The 19,976-nt window shown below is 46.1% G+C and overlaps 1 protein-coding gene across 1 annotated transcript in view; it reads right to left on the bottom strand.

The window, feature by feature from the left end:
* Window positions 1-19,976, bottom strand: part of FSTL1 (follistatin like 1) — a 51,999-nt gene that overhangs the window by 11,826 nt on the left and 20,197 nt on the right. Inside the window, exons 3-6 of the mRNA XM_082624260.1 lie at window positions 6,494-6,598; window positions 3,666-3,795; window positions 2,796-2,828; window positions 1,389-1,519 (exon numbers count right to left, since the gene is read on the bottom strand). Coding sequence (XP_082480386.1) covers window positions 1,389-1,519; window positions 2,796-2,828; window positions 3,666-3,795; window positions 6,494-6,598 — 399 coding nt within the window. The remainder of the gene's footprint in view (window positions 1-1,388; window positions 1,520-2,795; window positions 2,829-3,665; window positions 3,796-6,493; window positions 6,599-19,976) is intronic.

Raw genomic sequence — 19,976 nt, 5'->3', positions numbered from 1 at the left:
ACCCGTGTCCCCTGCATCGGCAGGCGGACTCTCAACCACTGCGCCACCAGGGAAGCCCGAAAAATCATTTTCTTTTAAGTAACCTTCTGCTCATGTCCAACTCTCCTGGCTCCTTTCTGTAGACAAGGAAACACCCCTGCCCCCAGGGCTCTCTAATGTGGGAGTAGCTGAGAGAGAAGACAGAGTGAGAGGCTGTGCTTTCTCTTCTCAAACACTTGGAATCCAGAGAGGTTTACTTTCTGTCACAGAGAGAAACTTCTACCTAAAGACGGTAACACATATGAAGTCCTAAATGACCAATATCCTATTTCAACCCAACCTGATATGTTTCCATCTGTGGGGTCCATGATGCCAGTTAGAAAGAGGAAGCCACAGACTAGGCAGGTGTTGACCACATTCAGTGGCCACAGAGGTGCCAAGAAGTCCCTTGTGTGTGTGCATCGCCCCCGAGTCCGGGCTGGCTAGGCCTGCAACACACCCTGGGGGCATGTGAGGGCGTCCGTCTGGGGATGAGCCTCCAAGGGCATCTACCCAGAGATGTGTGTGTCTGTAAGCGAGGGGGGCTTTTGTGCAGGTGCGGGAATGCGGGCACCTGAACGTGTGTGTAGGATGTGTCTCTGTGTGGCATGCACATCTCTGTATGTGGTGTGTGTATGTCTGTGTTTCTGTGTGTGGTATGTTTATCTGGGTGTGATGTACCTATGTGTGCGACTATGTCCTTATCAGTCAGCAGGAAGAGCGCCCTTAACTGCTTCTTCCAACAACTGTCTCAAGCTCTCTGAAAGATCTCCACATCATGGCAGCCCTACTCATTGCTAAATACTATTTCCTCCCTCGTTTTCCTCTTTGAAAGCAGCATCTCTCCTCCCTCCAACTGGAACGATCTGTCTCTTCAACTAAACACAATGGGAACAGCAATATCTAGGTTCATGAAGAATTCTGGACCCATGAAATACCAGTCCACTGACTCTCCTCAGATGAAGAGAAACTCTGCAGGCCATGGATGGTCAAGTTAAAGACTTAGAGAAAAGCCAAACTGGGCGGGAAAGAGGCTGAAGTGGCCTGGGTTTGGGTATTGGCAGGCAGCTCTACAAGGTGTCATATGGAGGATGGGGATACAGCCTGGCCATATTTTTCATGGACAGGCTCTCCAAGACCTTTGTGGCTTTAATTGCCCAAAGGGAGCAGCCCATGTGTGTTAGATCCCAAAGGCTGGACTCCTGGAGTCCCACTGTCTGTCACAGCTTCATGGAATGATCTATGAAGAAACTCAGGGACTCTATGCAGGTTTACGTTTCCTTGTGGTCTGGGAAGATGTGATCAGGTAATGGGAGAGGAAATCTCCCTTTCTCCGGGCTGAACCGTCTTTGACTCCAACTCTGGATTACCTTAAAGTACTTGTCTAGGATTTCACTGTAGTTGCTGCCTTTAGAGAACCAGCCATCTGGGATGATCTCCGCTTCCAGCCACTGGATGATGCGACGCCGGAGTTCATCGCGGTTGGATTGATAGCAAACGACTGCAGGAAAGGGGAGGGAGGCCAGGCCAAGCAGTGAGGACCCCAATGTCACCGAGCACCGCGTACATGGGGACTCAGTGCCCAGGAGTCTGCACGTGTCATCTCACTGAATTCTCACAGCAATCCAGGGAAACAGGATTATTACACACATTTACAGAGGAGTCAGCCCAGGGTACACACTAGAAAGTATCTAACCCAGGATTCAAGCTCATGTCTAAAAATATAAAGTTTGAGAATGTTGAAACAGATTATGTTGCTAAGGCGAGAAAAAAGAAAGAAAAATAAAGGACATTTTCATTAACTTTAGGAAGCTGAGGGGAAGAAAAATCAATCAATAGAACAGCTCTCTTGGCTCAAAGATGAGCTGAAATAAAAAACGAATAGGTGAGAACATTACAATTCTTTATGCACTGGATTTCTGATTCTTTCTATATAGCTTTTCGACTCTCTCACTTAAAAACTTCTCCCACTTAAAATTTTATACTTCATATGAACAACAGAAAATGAGGCCAAGGAAGGGCACGTTGAAGCCCTGCTCTGGACAGCTGTTCATTGTAAGCCACATGGCAACAACAGGTGGGGCTGAGAGGCCAGTGGATGGGGAAGCAGAGAAGGGAAAGCCTTGGCAAAAGGGAATTCCTGGAGGCAACACATGTTGGGATGTGAAAAGGGCACTGAGCCAGGGAAATGAAACTATGGGCACTTTCCCCCACTCTGCCACTTCCTAGCTATGTGACTCAGGGAAATTCACTTAACTTCTCTGAGCCTAGATTTCCTCATCTATAAGGTAATTATAGTAAAAGCTACTTCACAAGGTTATTGTGAGGATCTAAGGAAAAGTGTATGCTAAAAGAGTCTGGTAACTATAAATCATGAGGAAATTTTATTTGTATTCATAGAAAACCATGGAAAGAGTCTCACTGTCATTTCCAATCACCCCTTTCAAAACGAGTTGTCCTATTTGATTCCCCTTGTCCTGTGACACCCGCAGGTCTCACAGAGCACTGAAGGAGGGACTTGGTGGCTTTCCCATCCTTGCAGTTCAATCATTACTCAGCAAAAATGGAAAACACAGCCAACATTCTGACCCAACCAGCTGCTTCCCGTGACAAGCACAAAAAAATGCAGTTTTGCAGCTTTTGTGAGCTATGTTGAGGAGCGACCAGTTCTGGGTCACAAGTTCTGACACACTGAAGATCTTGTGAGCTTTGGCAGGCATTGTGGAACATGGAATTTCCTTCCTAAGATGCACACTGTAGAAAAAACAGGCACTCACCTGGGCTGGCAGATGGACTTACAGATTTCTTCTCTGCAAAACAAAAGGAGAAAATGCATAATGCAAAGTGAGGAAAAAAGAAATTTCTGTGTATTGCTAGGATTAAAACTGCCCACATTAAGGGGGCCACTTATATCTTTCCATCACTTCGTCTTGAGTCCTTATATCCTCTCCTTCCAGGTCCCATGTTTGGGGATCTTTGCTTCCCTGCTTTGTTTGACATTTTGAGGCCACTGAGTTACCCTCCTGATCTCACACCTCCTACTGTTAGCTCGCGAGGGGGCGGTGCTGCTGGGAGTTTGAGAATTCATACAGAATCATTATGGACAAAGAAATGGAGACCAACATGTGGGAAACAGCTTCTTATTTCTCCAAGGAAGTTCAAGGCTGGCCAGGAGGCTGGTGTCTAGTTAGCAACAAGCTTGGGACCCCTTCCCTCTTACCATAATAGCAATGGTTTGAGTGTGAATTAGAGGAAATATAATATTATCAGGGCTGAGAGGTGCCCAAATTTAAAAAGCATAGGATATGTGAAATTTATCTGCTTTCTAAAAAGGTACGGAATTCAGTTAAATACTACCATATTATTGACTGTTGATGTGGTTCCCTATCCACTATCCATCTCCAGACAGCGCTGAAAGCCACATTGGGAATCTGATGCAGGAAGCACAGGGTAGAGGCCTGGGCCACCCAGGGCAAACCCAGCAGGCTCATGAGCACCAAGGGGATGTCTCTCCAAGCAACTGGCTGGTCTCCACAGCTTTGGGCACTATGCTCAGGGCGGAAAGGACTCCAGGAAGCCAGGCCACACTGCTCCGTTCCATGGCTCCCCAGCTGGAGCTGTGATGTGGTGATGAGAGCACTCTTTACCTTTGCAGTGTCCATCGTAATCGACCTGGATTTTGGATCCAGTGAGGCAGGCATCTCTATGCAGCTCGCAGTGGTTGAGGTAGGTCTTGCTGTTGCTGCCACACACAGGCCTCTTGTGAGGTTTGCATTGCTGAAACAGACCGCGGAGGATGTTGGTATAGTTAGGGCTGAGTTAGTGTGTGTGCACGTGCACACACACACACGTGCACACGCACACAGAGCCATCTTGTGAGGGGAGTCCCCACCAGCAGAGATGCCTTCTATCCTGCCAGGGCAACAGGGAGCCTCAGCTCTGGCATCAGCGACCTTACCCCACTCATTGTTGGAGGGACCACATCACCTTGCAGCCCCTCGTGGTGCTCTGTGCTGATCCTGGCCCAGGGTCATCTCTTCTACCCCTACTCCAACCCTATCAAATTAGCAGGAAGGGCATTTTATTCGAAGTCAGGAATCTGGATTATCTATCACTTTATCACTTTGTAGAAAGGCAATCAATCAATGTCTCTGGATGATCTAAGATCCCTTAAAATTCCAACATTCTACGACACAAAACAGCCAGAGCTGGGAATGTGGAGAGACTGAAAGGCAGGCACATACAGCTCAACCCCCATCACCCCAATTCTTCACTTGTTCCAGGGTCTTGCTACAAGAATCTTTGCTCTCTTGCTTTATTTAGTATTTTGTTTTTCTCCTAATCTCACAACAGTTGCTGTGAGGCAGGGGCAGGGGGTGCCTCGGTCTTTGTGAAGGACTAGATAGTAAATGAACTAAGGTTCACTTGGCAACCTGATTCTACTTTGGCTATACTATATAAAGTGCCACTGTGACAGGCAAGCTCAGTTTCTTTAGACTTCCATGATTTTTTTTGTTTCTTTTAAATTTTATTTATTTATTTATTTATTTATTTATTATTTTTGGCTGCGCACAGGCTTTCTCTAATTGCAGTGAGCGGGGGCTACTCTTTGTTGCGGTGCGCGGGCGGTGGCTTCTCTTGTTGTGGAGCACGGGCTCTAGGCGGGCGGGCTTCAGTAGTTGTGGCACGTGAGCTCAGTAGTTGTGATTCGTGGGCTCTAGAGTGCAGGCTCAGTAGCTGTCGTACACGAGCTTAGTTGCTCAGTGGCATGTGGGATCTTCCTGGATCAGGGCTCGAACCCGTGTCCCCTGCATTGGCAGGAGGGAAGCCCGAGACTTCCATGGTTTTTGAAAGGGGTAAGGGGGGAGCAAGTTCTGCTCAGACCTAATAAAGGCACTAAAGCAAAAAAGAGTAGTTGTGGTGGTAAAAGAACACAGAACCCTGGAACTGGAAAGTAGCCCAACCTTTCCAACGTATAGACCAGAAAAACAAAGCCCAGACAGACAAACTTCTTTTAACCAATACTTACCACCATTGGCTTCTTACCATGTGCTGGCCCTGAGCAAAGCCAAACATGGTCTGTCTTTATGGCATCCAGTGGCAACTAATTTGTTTAAAATCACACAATGATATGTGGCCGAGCTGAGGCTAGACAGCAGGTTTCTGGACCCTAAGTGGCCACGTAGTGGCCAGGAACACCACTAGTGAGGACATCCCAGAGTCCCCAGCAGATCTGGTTTGCAGGTTTCTGAGTTGGGGACTTCCTTTCTGGGACAATGGGTCAGGATCTTTCAACAGGGGACTAAGGTGGGTGTATTTACTTGTAGAATTACAGATGAATTTCCAGTCTTGGGTTCATTTGACAGAAAGGAGAAAAAAGGGCACACATCCAGGCTATTTATGTTTGCCAAGAGCAAGAATCCTGCCTACAAAAGAAGTATTTCTTAAAAGGTCACTTTGTTTTTTAAACTTCATTAAAAGCAAAAACAAACCTGAGAAATCTGCGTTCCATCTAGTATTTTAAAATATGCATATCCTTTGACCTAGCATGCCCCAGTGGGACTCAATCCTACAGAGATAAAGCCAGCAGCATGTAAGAAGATTTGTAGAAAGATGTCATTGTTGGTAGTGGTAAACAACCCATGAAACAACCTAAATGTCCATCTATAGGAAAATGACTACATAAATCTGGTTCCTGTATATCACTAAATATTGAGCTATTAAAAAATGAGTTAGAACTATACATGCTGAGCTAGAGGGTTGTTGTTATATATTAATGAGTATAAGATACAAGTTGCATATATCTAGATCTGTCTATATTATGATCCCATTTTTGTATAAAATAGGGGGAAACCCTATATGTTTATAGTTGCATAGAAAAAAAACCCATGTGGAACAAATATACACCAAACTGTTTACACTGGTTATTTCAGACTAATGGGATTTGAGGGTTATGGGGAAGATTATTAATTTTATGTTTGCATAAATGTCTGTACTACTTGACTTATAAAAAGCAATTGTTAATTTTGTAATTTAAAACTCTTATAAAGCTAAACATTTTTTTTTTTTTTTGCGGTACACGGGCCTCTCACTGTTGTGGCCTCTCCTGCTGCAGAGCACAGGCTCCGGACGCGCAGGCTCAGCGGCCATGGCTCACGGGCCTAGCCGCTCCGTGGCATGTGGGATCTTCCCGGACCAGGGCACGAACCCGTGTCCCCTGCATCGGCAGGTGGACTCTCAACCACTGCGCCACCAGGGAAGCCCAAAGCTAAACCTTTTTTAAAAGGAAAAATATCCCTACATTCACATCTGATTTTTAACTTCTGAGATAAAAATTTCACTTCTCTCAGATAGACAAGGTGTGCTTTTATAAAGATGATGCAATCGTTGGCACTGCTCTGCAGACTGGTAGCTCCAGCGAGGTAACCACACTAGCCTTGGCCACCGTCCTCTGGCTCCCACCCTCAGGACTTACCTCGATGCAGAGGCAGGTGGGCTCTCCCTTCTCTGTGACTGCACATTCCCGGCCGGCTCCACAAAACACATTGGCACAGATCTTGGATTTGCTCCTTGGTTCCTCCTAAAACACAAAATCATCAAGGAAACCCTGTCAGTGAGATGAGCCCATCTCCGGATGAGCCAATGGTGGTGATTATCTCTCAGGCTCGGGCCGTGGCCTAGAGTCGAAGGGTCCTGAACAGCCAGAAGTTCTCCCCAACAGCCAGCATCAATCTTGCTGGCACTGCTCCTTCTCAAGCCCAGCTACCTATGAATCTCTAAGATTGTTTCTCAAAGAGCAAGAGCTTCTTTCTTGCATGCTTCCTTTCTTCTAAAACGTTTATTGAGCACCCATTAAATGCCAAGACTAGGCTAAGGACTGGAGATAAAAAGGCATAGTCCCTGTCCTCAAGAAGCTCCATGGCTATCCAAGGAAACAGAATAAAGAGACCTCTAGAAAGCAATGAGGAAGTGTTAACAACAGGAAGGTAAGACTCAAACAAGACTTTCTGAAGATAAGATGCCTTAACTGACTCCTAAAGGATAAGAAGAGCAAGCCAGGCAGAAGTGGAAATGCTTGAGAGAAATACGGATATCTGAAGGACCAAAATCTCAATGAGCAGCGGTCAAGGCACTGCCATCTCAAAAGGCCAAAGAAGGATGGCTAAACCATTGGAAACATGGATCTGCTATTATTCGACATGGTCTTATGCAGCCCCTGTCCATATCTGCCTCTGGCTTCAAGACCAAGAGGGCCAGAGAATCACCTGACAGACAGAACTGTTCTCAAACCACTTGTGGTCAGACATTCGTGTTCAGACATATGCAGCAAAACTGACAAGGCAGGGAATGGTCCCGGTCTGTGCCACTGACGATGTGGGTGTTCACAGGCACTAATCTGTCAGTGACACAGTCCTTCCCTCCTATTAATTGGTGGCAGAAAGCTAGCCCTACCTCATCTGCCACTCAGGTCAGCAGTAGTGGAGGCTGAACGAAGGAGAATGATTTCTTGAGCCCTTTTCTTGACTGGATGGACAGGCAATCACCAGTGCCTCCAGGCTCCTGCCCACTGGGGTAGCATTGGCCGTGGAAGAACCAGCAAAGATGGCAGAGGCTGGGATGGGGTCATGGGACTGGCTATAGTAAAGATGGGGGATGGAACCTAAGATTGCATCCTTCAGGCCATGTCTGCCGTGTCATGCAGAGAACTCGCAGCCACAAAGCTTGTAACTGTAAAATTCTTATAGTCGGTAAATGTCTTACATCCAAGAAAAGGTCAAAGGAAGGCATAAACAAGTGGACGTTGAGAGCTGAGAGCGTACGTCCAATACAAGTTGGTCTGCTGCCACCCGGAGGCTGCTCTGCAAACTCTAGGTTATTTTCTCTCTGAGCCAGCTTGCCGGTCATGCAGGGCTCCCATTGGTCTAGAAACCCTTGCCATGCTCACATTTCATTGGTTCACAAGCTGTTGCTAAACCCATTCTCTTTTGGATGTTGCTAAGGTGAATTCAATAAAGCTGGCAGGGAGCAAAGAAAGAGGAAGTAATTCCCAGCAGGCTGGGGGTACTGGAGAGCTGTTGTTTCCTAAACCAAGAGTGGAGATAAAATCGAGTATATTCTCCAGGCAGGGCCCTCTTGGAAACTCCCCGGGAATGGCAAGCAGCTCTAAAAATGAAGAGGAAAAGGCTACTGCTGACCAGTGTAAAAAAAAATCTCAGATAAGACTACCTTCTCCTCTCCCCCTTCATGAAACAACATGCTGAGGGCTACAGACAAATATATACCCCCAGTGAGTGTGTCACGTGAGTTAAAGACACACTACTGCATAAAAAAGCATGCTCAGACATAGGCCTACGCTCAAAGGCACACCAGCAGACAGTCCCACAAGCCTTTACCACTTACTAGCTGTATGTCCATAATTAGTCACTTCAATTCTCTGAGCTTTGCTTTCTTCATCTGTAAAATAGGGGTAAATACCTGCCCTACCTTGTGAAGATGAAATGAGATAATATATTTGGAACTGCATCATAAACTTGTTAAGTATTATTCATTTTAATGATTATAGAGTTTCCTGCAGAATAACCTGTGGCATTTACAGAGCCTCTTTTCATCTTATGTTTGTTTTTAGTGAGTATTAAAAATAAAAGCTTTTACTGATAGGTCGAACTCAACCCAAGTCATTTTTCAGAAATAATTCTCAAAAATCCATTTAAAGAAACAGATACCCTTTACATAAAATAATGACTAATATTTGAATAGTACTATTAAAATTTACAAAGCGTTTTCATACATACACTTTCATCTTACTGTGGACAGCCCTGCAAAAACATGCGTATTAGTAACCACATTTTATAGATGAGGAAACTGAAAATGGGAAGGTCGAGTAACTTGCCCAAGGTCCCACAGCTAAAAATGAGGAGCTAGGATTCCAACCCAGATCTTCAGACAATAGATGACTAAGCTCCTATTTATAAATGCCTGGCGCCCTGCTAAGTGATTTTCATTTTACAGGATCTTGTTTAAGCTCTACGACAACACCATAAATCAGACATCATAACTATCCCCATTTTATAGATGAGGGAACTAAGCCTTAAGAGGTTAAATAAGTAGCAAGTGGCAGAGCTAGGGTTGTACCCAACCAAAGGGAAAACTAGTCTTTTATATTTGATTTATTTTCATATCTATAAGATTGAAGATTAAGGAAATCATGATGGGGATTTGATTTGCGTCATTAGCAAATGTCAGGAGAAAGTGCTTAAAGGTATGACAGAGTTAGATTTGATGTCCACCTCCCACCTCTGCTCCTTACTTACCATGGTTGTGGGCAAGGTACTGTCTTTAAACCTCAGTTTCTAGTGTGTAGAATGGGAACACTAATCCCCATGAGGACTCTGGGAGGGTTATATGAGATGTACTGCATGCAGCACAGTGCCTGCCCCACAACAGGAAGCGGCCGTTATTACAGTGGGCAACTGATTTTCATACAATTTTCCCACCGAGATGCCGTCATCACCTTGGGCTGTCAAGTCCCCAACCATCCTTCCTTACACTGAATGATAATACTGAGAGCAGCACTGACCGAATGGAAAAAACCAAGGGCCTAACAACCCTGTGATCGTGTTTGAAGACCACAGAGAAATGCTAGCTAAACAGCGTTCCTCTTTGCAGGCGGCACATCTGTCAATAGGGGGCAATCTCTCTCTTTGTCTTATGGAGCTTGGAGCCGCAATGCAGAAGCGCAGCTTTGGCTTCAGCAGCTCCTCCCAATCGAGATGTGACAAAGTGGGGTGGGAGAATGGGCGGGGTGCCCTGCGGGTATCAGGACACCAAGAACCAGGGATTTGCTGACTTGGGAAAAAACATCTAACCTGAAGCCCTCACAGCACCCCAGCCCCCTATTCTGACCATTCACAGGCATGCTATCATGTAGAAATCAGTACGGAAAAAAATTTTCAAAATTTTCTTTGTGTCATTGAAAGCCCTCCTCCAAGCCCTATGTTCTCTGCGAGCAGGGATGCCAGGAGCATCCCTGAGGCTCCTGAGTAGTTCCTCAGAGTGGTAGGTGGTCTTACCCGTCTGCTGAGTGACTGATTCTGAGTGGGGGAGAACATCTTGAGAGGGGATAAACATGGCAGGAACATGCTCAAGGCACAGGACAATGCTGCCTGGTGTGTGAGTGTAGGAAGAGAGAGATGAGGTGGGGCTGGCAGGTGGCAGGGGGCGGGTCAGGCCAGGTGATCCAAGGGGCTCTCCATGGATCTGATGCACAGTGAAGACCCTGGGAAGTTTGGGACGGGGCAGGTGACATGATGAAGGTGGTTGCTTTCGAATATTGCGTCTGGTCCTTTCCAGCTTGGAAATACCGACTCAAAGCGCAGGGCAGCCTGGAGAGGCTGGAGACAAAAACCTGCCAGGTGTAAGACTGCAGTCTTGTTGGGGGGGTGACCAGGGCCTAGGGCTAGTATTAATCAGAGCACCTACAACTGAGTGAGGCTCTTCACAGATCTCTTTGTCCTCACAACGTCTGTGTAGGTTTCCATATTTTTAGTTCCATGTAACAGATAGGGAGGAATTATAAGATTCACAAAAGCTCTGTGATGTGCAGAGTCCACATAACTAGCTAGAGCTGCGTCAGAACCGTAACACAGGTCAGCCTGACCCCAGAGTCTTGATAATCCCTTATGGGGAACAGTCAAATGAGCTGCAGGGAGAGGGTACAGCTACAAGGGCTGGCACAGGGGAGTCACAGGCACAATGCAGTTCTCACAATGGAAAGAAAATTGTCTGCTTTACTACCATATCAATTTTAGGAATTAGGTTCGAAAGTTGTATGAGAATTTCATCTACGTAGAGATAACGACATTGGCATCTGAATATTCTCTGGCAGTGTGAGGTCACAGGTATGTGAACCGGTAGTCTGAATATACCTGTGTGACTGACTGGAGAGAGGGAGTGTGTTCTGGAAGTGAGGCCACCATGCTATATTGAGAAAAATCAACAAAATACTTGCTCCCTATGGAGAAACATCAAGTTTCTAGCTTTATGCTTCTACATCCTCTCCCTGACTTGCTTTTATGTTGTTTTCATTATGTGTTGCAAGCCATGCTCTGGGGGTTTGGTCTCATGTTAATCTGCACAATTCAAATTCCCCTTGGTAAAAGATGACCGGGAACACTGCTGACTTTTACCAGGGAAAAATGTCCTCTCTGAGCCACTGCATGGTGATAATGATACCTTGTTTGAATAGCAATTTTGATGAGTCTGTAATTTTTACTATTACTTTTATTTTCAAAACCTTTTAGGATACGCAGGCAGGGGTTACTTCTAAGGCCCCTCCAGATGTAACATCCTGTGATAAAGAAGAAATGGAGGCTCACAGCTGTATCGACTGGTCCAAGACCTCATGGGTACAGACCTGGGTCCTGGCCCAAGGTCTCCAGACTTTAATTCCAGCCCTCTTTCCACTAAACCACTTTGCCTCTCTACAAATCAGAGCTAGAAAAGGTATTGTCTTGGATCCAAGGTCTAAAAAAAAAAAAAAACAACAGAAATTATCTTTGCACTTGAAAAAGATCCTTTGCAAGCCATGGGAAAACAAGTTATTTGCAAAACCACCAGTAGAGGTGACAGGGTGTCTGAGTCTCTGGGCTGAGCAGCACTAAGCCTGAACATAAAATATGCTTCGAATGTTTAAAAGAAGTCTTCTGAAGTAAAACAATTTCTGGAAGAACAGTGTGCTTTGGCAGGGGAGGAAGCTTATAAGCAAAGCCGTAAAAGTGTCAGCTTAATATACCATCATCACTTCACTAATGTGAACTGGGTCGGCTCTGTCCCCTCCATCCCTTTTCTCCTTCCCAACTTTCTTTTTGAAAAAAACAGCGCTACGTATGCCAAGGTGGAATTTTGGCTCCCCTTGCCACTATTCTGTGACAGAGAGGCTTTGCTGACATGAGAAAGGCTCTCCTTGCTTTGCCAGAATTAGTCATGGAAACTTCACAGGAACACCAGGGCCCCTCAGATACGCTGAGCACCAGAGCTGGGGACAAAGGAATTCACAGAACTGGGGAGAGCAGGAGACCTGGGTGGGGCACAGGCTGGGACGGCCGTTCTGGAATGGAACCCAGTAGCACAGGCCTCAGAAAGCCAGGAAGAAAGCAAGGCCACTTCAGGACCTTGAAATATGGCTGGAGCATCATGTGAGCTTGCTCAATTCTCTGATTCTTTTTCTCTGAAGAGTGTGTTGCTGCGTCCTACATATTCCGGGAAAGAGGAGGAAGGAGTGACTCTAGCAGTTGCTCTGATGCGCTTGGCAATAGGCACTGTGTTTGTCCCTCCCTCGTGGGTGCTCACAACCAATCCCTCATCTTAAGGTTTAGGCACCAGGGCCAGACCCAGGTTTTGTGGGGCCTGAAGCTTAAACAAGTTGAGGGGCCCCGCTTAAGAAAAAGAATATACAACTATGACTGCAAAATTGGGCACAGGGCTTTGGAAGTGGGCCTTACAAGTAAAAGGACCGAAACTGAAGCTTAATTAGCTTCTCAGTCAATCTGACTCACCATAAACAAGAAGGCTTTGAGGGCTTTAGTCTCTTAGTCAGAGCCCTATTTAATATTTTATGCACACAAAGCGTATCTCAAGTAGACTAAACGCCTGCACATTTTGGCTTCCCACAGACTCACCACATTGTCTTGCCAGAGAAAAATGCTCAGTAAACGTTTTTTACATTAAATGTCATTTGGGGTTCTTCAGGTTGGTGTCAGTGTCAGTGGCCAGTGACAATGCACTCAGGATGTTTGGGGTAAGGCATGGCTAAGCTTTATGATATCAAAATAAGGGCTGCATCACCCCCAAGAGGATTAGCCTTAAGATTAAAAAAAACCCCAAAAAACCTCTATTATGGATCTGTCATTCAAGAATTATCTAATTTTTCATTGTATTAATTTCTATGTTCAGCCTCTATCATAGCTTACAGGACAGCACATTTTTTACTCATTATGTGATAATGTATTGTGTGCCTGGAAATGCCTACTTTCAAATTTCAAATGGGACAAAGCTGTTTACCTTAACCACTGCCTTTGTTATTTTACAGACTCTGTCACATTCTCTTAAGTGCTGGCCCTGTCACACAAGGATCTACACTGCCATCTTCATATGGAAGCCCTTTCACCTTCCCAGCTGCTCATGTGCCACCTCTGGAATGCCTCCCCCTCCATATGTTAGGACTTTTTTGAGGTGGCCCAGATACAGCATGGCAGACTGGATGCTTGGTTTCTATATAATGGTAAGTTCAGTTTTCTGCAATGGTCTTGTCCAGTCATAGCATAAGCAAATAGCGGCATTTAGTAAGCACAGAGTTAGAAATATATTAGGCCCTTTCACATGGACTGAAAATAATCTCACAAGGGTCTGTGAGGGTGGAGTATTCATCCCCGTTGGCAGTGAGAAGGCTGTAACTCTGAGTTGTGCTGTGACTGAGGTAGGTAGGCATTTCTGCTCTCACGCCTTCAGGTCATGGTCCACAGCAATGAGCTGGGTGTCTTCCTGTGGAGTGCCATGCTATCTCCCCAACTCAGGCACATGCAATGATGCCACTGTGACAGGGGCTATTGGGCTCCCCACTATCTGTCAATAGTCCTCAGAGTGACCCCTGGGAATTCCCAAGATAGTGTGGCAGTCTTCCTAAAGGGTGCTTTTTGTAAGTTCCCTGGTTTCACAATTTCACCCTTCAGTTTCATCAGAAACCTGAATGGAAACATTTAAGCCAGACCACTCTCCACCCTGAATTAGTCTGTTAGGTTTGAGCATGGTATTCATTTTCTGTTTTCCAACCATCTGCCTGAGACTTGTCCATTTTAAAGGACAAAGCAGAGGGTATGGATAGTCCTCTAGTCTTCTTCAGTGAAAGCCAAAGCAAGGAGTTTAGACCTCTCAGAAAGCATATTTGATAATGCCTATAACAACAAACAAGAAGGATAACAGGGGCTTCCCTGGTGGCACAGTGGTTAAGATTCTGCCTGCCAATGCAGGGGACACGGGTTCGAGCCCTGGTCCGGGAATTTCCCACATGCTGTGGAGCAACTAAGCCCGTGCACCATAACTACTGAGCCTGCGCTCTAGAGCCCGTGAACCACGACTACTGAGCTCGCGTGCTACAACTACTGAAGCCTGTGTGCCTAGAGCCCGTGCTGTGCAATAAGAGAAGCCACCGCAATGAGAAGCCCGCGCACCACAACGAAGAGTAGCCCCTGCTTGCCGCAACTAGAGAAAGCTTGCGCACAGCAATGAAGACTCAACGCAGCCAAAAATAAATAAATAAATTTATTTTAAAAAAAAGGATAACAGCCTGTGACCAGCATGGTACAAGTCCTGTGGCATAGACTCTAAAAGAGTACAGGATGTGGCCTCTGCCTTCACAGAAGCTTCTAACCTAGTCTGGGAGATGAAACTAACATACACAGACCAATGCAGTCCTGAAGTAAATGGGGATGACCTTAGGGTTTCATGGACGAGGTGGGACTCGTCCTGAAGAACGGTAGAATCTGGACAGAAAATCTGTACGTTTCTGAGCAGGAGGGTTTTAAGAACAGTTGGGTGGTGGTATGTGGGAAGAAACAGGTCAGGTGGAATTGGGGGCACAAGGAAACCAGCTAGAAAGAGTCTGGGGTGATGAGTCTCATGGAAGGTAGTGACATGGATTCAGAGAAAGGAAGAAATCCAAGAGCAATCTCTAAAGAACAAGGGGATCTGGCAACATACCAGACAGAAGAGAGGAAGGAGAAAATCCAGGGAGCTGCCAAGATCTTTGGCTTTGAGAGCCTGGAAGGCTGCTGGTGTGTCTGTCAGAGTGGAGCCCTGGGAAGGGGCTGAATGAAAGGGGGGCAGGCAATGATGAGTCAGTTATGGACATTAGTCTAAAGGGACAGTAAAACATCCCACTAAGTTGAAAATAAAGGATTGGAGGTGCACATCTGGACATCATCTGTGTAGATGATGAGAACAAATGAGCTCAGGACGACAGGATGGGAATGGAGGGCTGAGGGCAACTGAGAGAAAGGGACAAGATGAGCACAGAGAGCAGCAGGAAGGAAGGCAGGTTGCCCATGGGGTCCTTGTGCAAATCAGAAAAGGTGTCTTCCCCTTTGGGCAGATGCAACACCGGGCCAGGTTACAGGGCTTGGCAAGCAGAGTGTGGGTTGGATTTCAGCCCCCCTCACCTCCTTGTGCAGTGAAGAGCCTGCACAACTGTATGAGGGCTCTGAAGGCAGACCAGCCAAGAAAGCAGAGTAGGCACATTCAGAAAACTGGGAGCAAAACCAGGAAGTCTAGAGAGCTCCTAGAAATGGATGATGAATGGCACTGCATGAGAAATGCTTTGGCAAACATTGGGAAGTAGGCAAAAAAAAAAAAACCCACAGAGAAACTTTTAAACCTCTGCTAAAACCTGAATCAGTAACCCAGGGGTCAGACCAGGCAGAGGCAGTGAGGTCCTATGTAAAGAGAATTGGTGCAAGAGCCTGGAGAGAGGCCTTGGACATGTCTCTGCTTCTAACACACTGTGTGACTTAGGGCAAGGTGCTTGACCTCTCTGGGCCTCAGATTCCCCATCTATAAATGCAAGTGTTGTTGATGATGCCAAAGTCCCTTAAACTGTTAGAATTCTCTTACCTAGTAAGCACAGGAATTTACTATTTCAGGTGTTCCTGAATATCAAACTTTAATCTCCCAAGGAAACTAACCTCAACTAAACTAAAGATATTGGTTATGTATAGACCCTCCTGAGGGTGTTTCAGGGTTTTTGCTGGGCTTTGGTGGGGGAATTAAAGTTGGATTTCATAGTCAAAGGATTTTCATAAGCAATGCTTTTTCATTCCCTCCTGGATCATGGCAGAGGAAATCAGGGGAGCAGTAATGGGACCCCAACTGAGTGGCCTGATTTCACTCTTAGTTAACTGGTTGGAACCCTCTACTCCCCCAGAATGCCATTAATAACATTTTTATTCTATTTGTGTTTGCCTTGCAAGAAAAAAAAGGGAAGAAAAGAAGGGAGAGAATGGCTAAAGGAAATTCACATGAGATTCACAATTCTTCATTCCTGCCAAGAACCTGTCACTGAAGTATGTCTGGGACTGCCAGGACTTACATTTACTCAGCATTCATGCTCTAATTATTTCCACATGTAGTTCAAGGAAAATGGTTGATTAAAGTTAAAAAAAAAAAACCCACACACCTAAGTCCCAATTCCCTCAACTAAAGAGGGGAGACAGCTCTAGGGCCGCTGTGGAAGAGTTCTGAGAGCCAGTTTTAGAAGTGTCCCCTGCAGTGCTGGCCACATCTGGACCAACATCCCCACACATTCCCGGCACTCCTTCCCGAGCAAGCCAACCCTCCACCTCCCCAGGCTTCCCAAGCCCTGAACAAAAGAGAATTCACATTCTTTGGACTTCTGAGTGGAACATAGCATTTATTCCCCTGCTTTGGTGGAAGGCAGAAGAGATATGAATACAGGCTAAGAGCTACAAGTTCTCCTCACCAGCCCTTTTGGCCTGGGCTCTTCTCAATTTAGGTAGCTCCTGGTATCACATAAGTCCTAAGGAAGGAATCCAATGTGGCAGAGAACTTGGGCACCTTCCCTGAACTGGGGGATAACCATTTGTGGCTCCTTTCCATCATCCCAGTTTGCACAGGGCTCTCCCTAAAACTGAAAGGCAATCTACTACTCTCCAAGGTGGTTCACGTGACCTGGCACCAATGCCAACACTGTCACCTACTTGGCCACACTTAACCAGGTCTTTGGCACGTGGCTCAGTCTTCTTCCTCTCTTTTGGGTGACTTCATTGTTTACTTGGCCTTCTCACCTCCAAGAATCCTCATTTCTCAGGTGTTCTGGCTACAGGCGCTTCAGGAGGTGTCTGTGAGTAGAGCAGGTGGCCACAGCAGACTAAAATGAAGGGTATGGGGCACCTGAGGTTCTACGTTTGAAAAGAGAACTCATTACCCTTTGAAAATGTCAACACCATGAGGTATTGTTATCTGCTTCGTTAACCTTCAGATGGGCAAAGAATGTCCCACAGGACCAGCTAAAAAAATAATGTCACCATCTGGGAAGTCTGATTTATCGTCTGGATTGCCCCAATTCTTCCTGTCCTTCAAAGCTCAGCTCAAGTCACACCACTCCATCCTCAGTGACTTCTTCCTTTTGATTGGTATGAATTCCTCCTTCCTTCTCTGAACACTCATTCCTCTCTGTATGAACTCCTTTTGATCACTTATAAAAATTTTTAATTGATTGTGCAGATTTTGTCTTCCGAACTATAAGTTCCTAAAGGACAAGGATTATGTTTTAGACTCCTGTCACAGGTCCTGGCATAGCACCCTGTGACACTCAGTCAACCTTCGTTGAAAGTATGAAAGGGGGACTGAACCCCACTGCCCTAAGGACTTGGAGCAGGGGCAGAAAGCCAGCCCCTGTGCCAGCTTCCCTCCTGGGGCTGCCCCCTTCCAGGACCAGTCTTTTTGGGGAAATAGCCTCAAGACCCAACTCTTTTCCACCAGGCCATAAATATTTAGCTTGGAATTTCACTAATTAGAGATTGTCTTAGACCCACAGAAAGACACTGGGGTGTGCGTGTGTGTGTGTTTTGATGAAGTGGACAGGAGAACAATGGGGGACTGAAATGACTTTCAGACATGTCCTTGTTCACAATTAATATATAACCTAGCTGATACGCTGAGGGAATGAGAATCTGGTGGAGGGAGGGAGGGTGGAAGATGAGGTCATGCAGAAATATGAGGTCCCTCAGGGAGGGCAAAATTGGGTGGGACTTCACAGTGTAGCACACAGGCCACCCAAGAGCAGCCCAACAAGGTGGCCTATACCAGGGAGAAGTGGAGATGAAGAGAAGCACCTGAGAAGAGGCCAAGAGAAATTGTGAAAATGGGCTTATTATCAAGGCAGCTGTTTTGTGTTACCTCTTCTCAGGAACCCCACCCGACATTGCCCTGAGGTAGAAGGAAGGCAAGATGGTCAGTCTTCCTACATGAGAAAAAGAGGCTTCTTGCCTTGTTCTACCCCTCCTCCAGTCTGAGAATCTCTCTAGCCACTCTCCTCTGGCTCACCCACTAGGCTGACCTTGCAGTGGGCTGGAATACACTGAAATGCGAGTTGCCAGGGCAGGGCAAAGACTTAGCTGTGCCCGAGTGATTTATTTCCCCTGGTGCTTGCGGAAAAAGAATTGTGATGTCCAACCAAGAGCTGAGACCATTTGACAGAATGGAGGGGGCAAGAGGGTAGGGGGAAAGCCAAGAAGGCAGGGTTGACTGGAACAAAATAGAACAGAGACCCAGAGACCCAGCATAGCAGAGCAGCCTAAGTCTCCTCTTTAAAGACATAGACAAAGCCCTGGGAATCTTTTGGGGTAGTGTAGCTGAAAAGCATCTGTCAAGTTTGCAAGCATCCTGGCAATTATTCTCCAGCCCAGGGAATGCAGAAGGGGTTAAAACCCAGCAAGAAACTCTGGACTAATGAAGTCTCCATATGCGTGGCTCGGTATGGTTCTAGGAGAAATAGACAGATGTAATTAGAAGTGCTCAGACATTGTGTTGTCATGGCAACTGCCAGACAGGGGCAGGGGGAGGGAGGCACTGGGGGGAAGTAGGGGGAAAACCTGGAGTCTGAGGAATACAATCTTCCAACGAAATGCCAGAGGCAGGTGGTGGTCATCACCCTCAGGCTCCACAAGCAGGGTCTGTTTGTCTAGCCTACCCACTCCCAGACTCTTGAGGACTCTCCCTACCCAGTTCCTCCTCACTTCTCACTGCCCGGGTACATACCCAGAGCAATTCCAAATGCAAATGAACGGCTACATTCAGATGGTATCCAAAGGAAGTTGATTCTTGGAGAAGAGTTTGTGCAGGTGATATTGTTCTCTGGGCAGTCTCTGGCCCCAGGAGCTTTCTGGATCTGAGTCTGAGGACCAGTGAAGGAAGCTGCAGGCTTAATTTATATATCACTATGGAGCCTAGCTCCTCTTATGAGGGGGATGCTGGATGAGTGCTGAGGGCAAGTAGGGGTATGTGAGCTTAAGTGGGGGAACACGTGCTCATAGTAGGACAATGATACATTTTATCAGCCAAACTGGGACATTTTTGAGAGTAAAAGGGGGAACTTTCAAATAGATTACTTGGACAACAGGCATAAACTGTGACACATGGTCACCTTAATTATTAGGCTGCCCAAGTGGAAAATGCTTATTTTCATTTTATAATGTGGGAATTCTTACCTGGTGTCTATGAGACCCTAGAAACCCAGCTATAGATTTTGGGACTCAGTTTTCCTAGGGCATAACCTAGGAAAGATGAAAAACCCAAAGAAAGTACTATTTGGGGCCTGAGCTGCCTCTTGTAGCTTTAATCTCCCTTGATTCAACTGCCACATGAGGATATTCATGGGGTTCTGCTGCTGCAAAGCTGGGGAACCTGGGCAGATGAGACCATTGTTATTTCAAAATCTTTGTCATTACAAATCCTTCTAACTACTTCTCTAAAGAGACAGCCATTAATTTCATGCATCGTTGCCAAAGGGAGATGGTTCTCAATGAATTTACGGCAATAATGTGGTCAATGGAGTGGGATCATTCCACAGCAGTGAGACCTAATAAATCTCCCCCTGAAGAAGGGAGGTTTCTAAAGGTACATTCTTAAATATTCCTTAACAACAGAACCAAAAGCAGTGGCTCAGGGATCCTCTGGTCACAAAACCCAGGGAAAGGTCAGACTCCCCCAGGCAACCAGCAGAAATGACTGTATTTTAGGTATAATACAGCCAGCCTAGAAATTATGAGCATGTGGTCCAGCCACAACCTCAGTTACAAAATTGTAGGATGTTTAAAGGGTAAGGCCACCCAGGGTGCATCCCCTAGTATTTTCTCAGGGACTCTGGGAATCACAGCCATCTGGTCAGA

Source organism: Mesoplodon mirus (assembly GCF_964341445.2).
Source record: "Mesoplodon mirus genome assembly, chromosome: 6".
NCBI lineage: Eukaryota > Metazoa > Chordata > Mammalia > Artiodactyla > Ziphiidae > Mesoplodon > Mesoplodon mirus.
The sequence above is the reverse complement of the archived record's forward strand: the minus strand, read 5'-3'. Positions and strand labels throughout refer to the sequence as shown.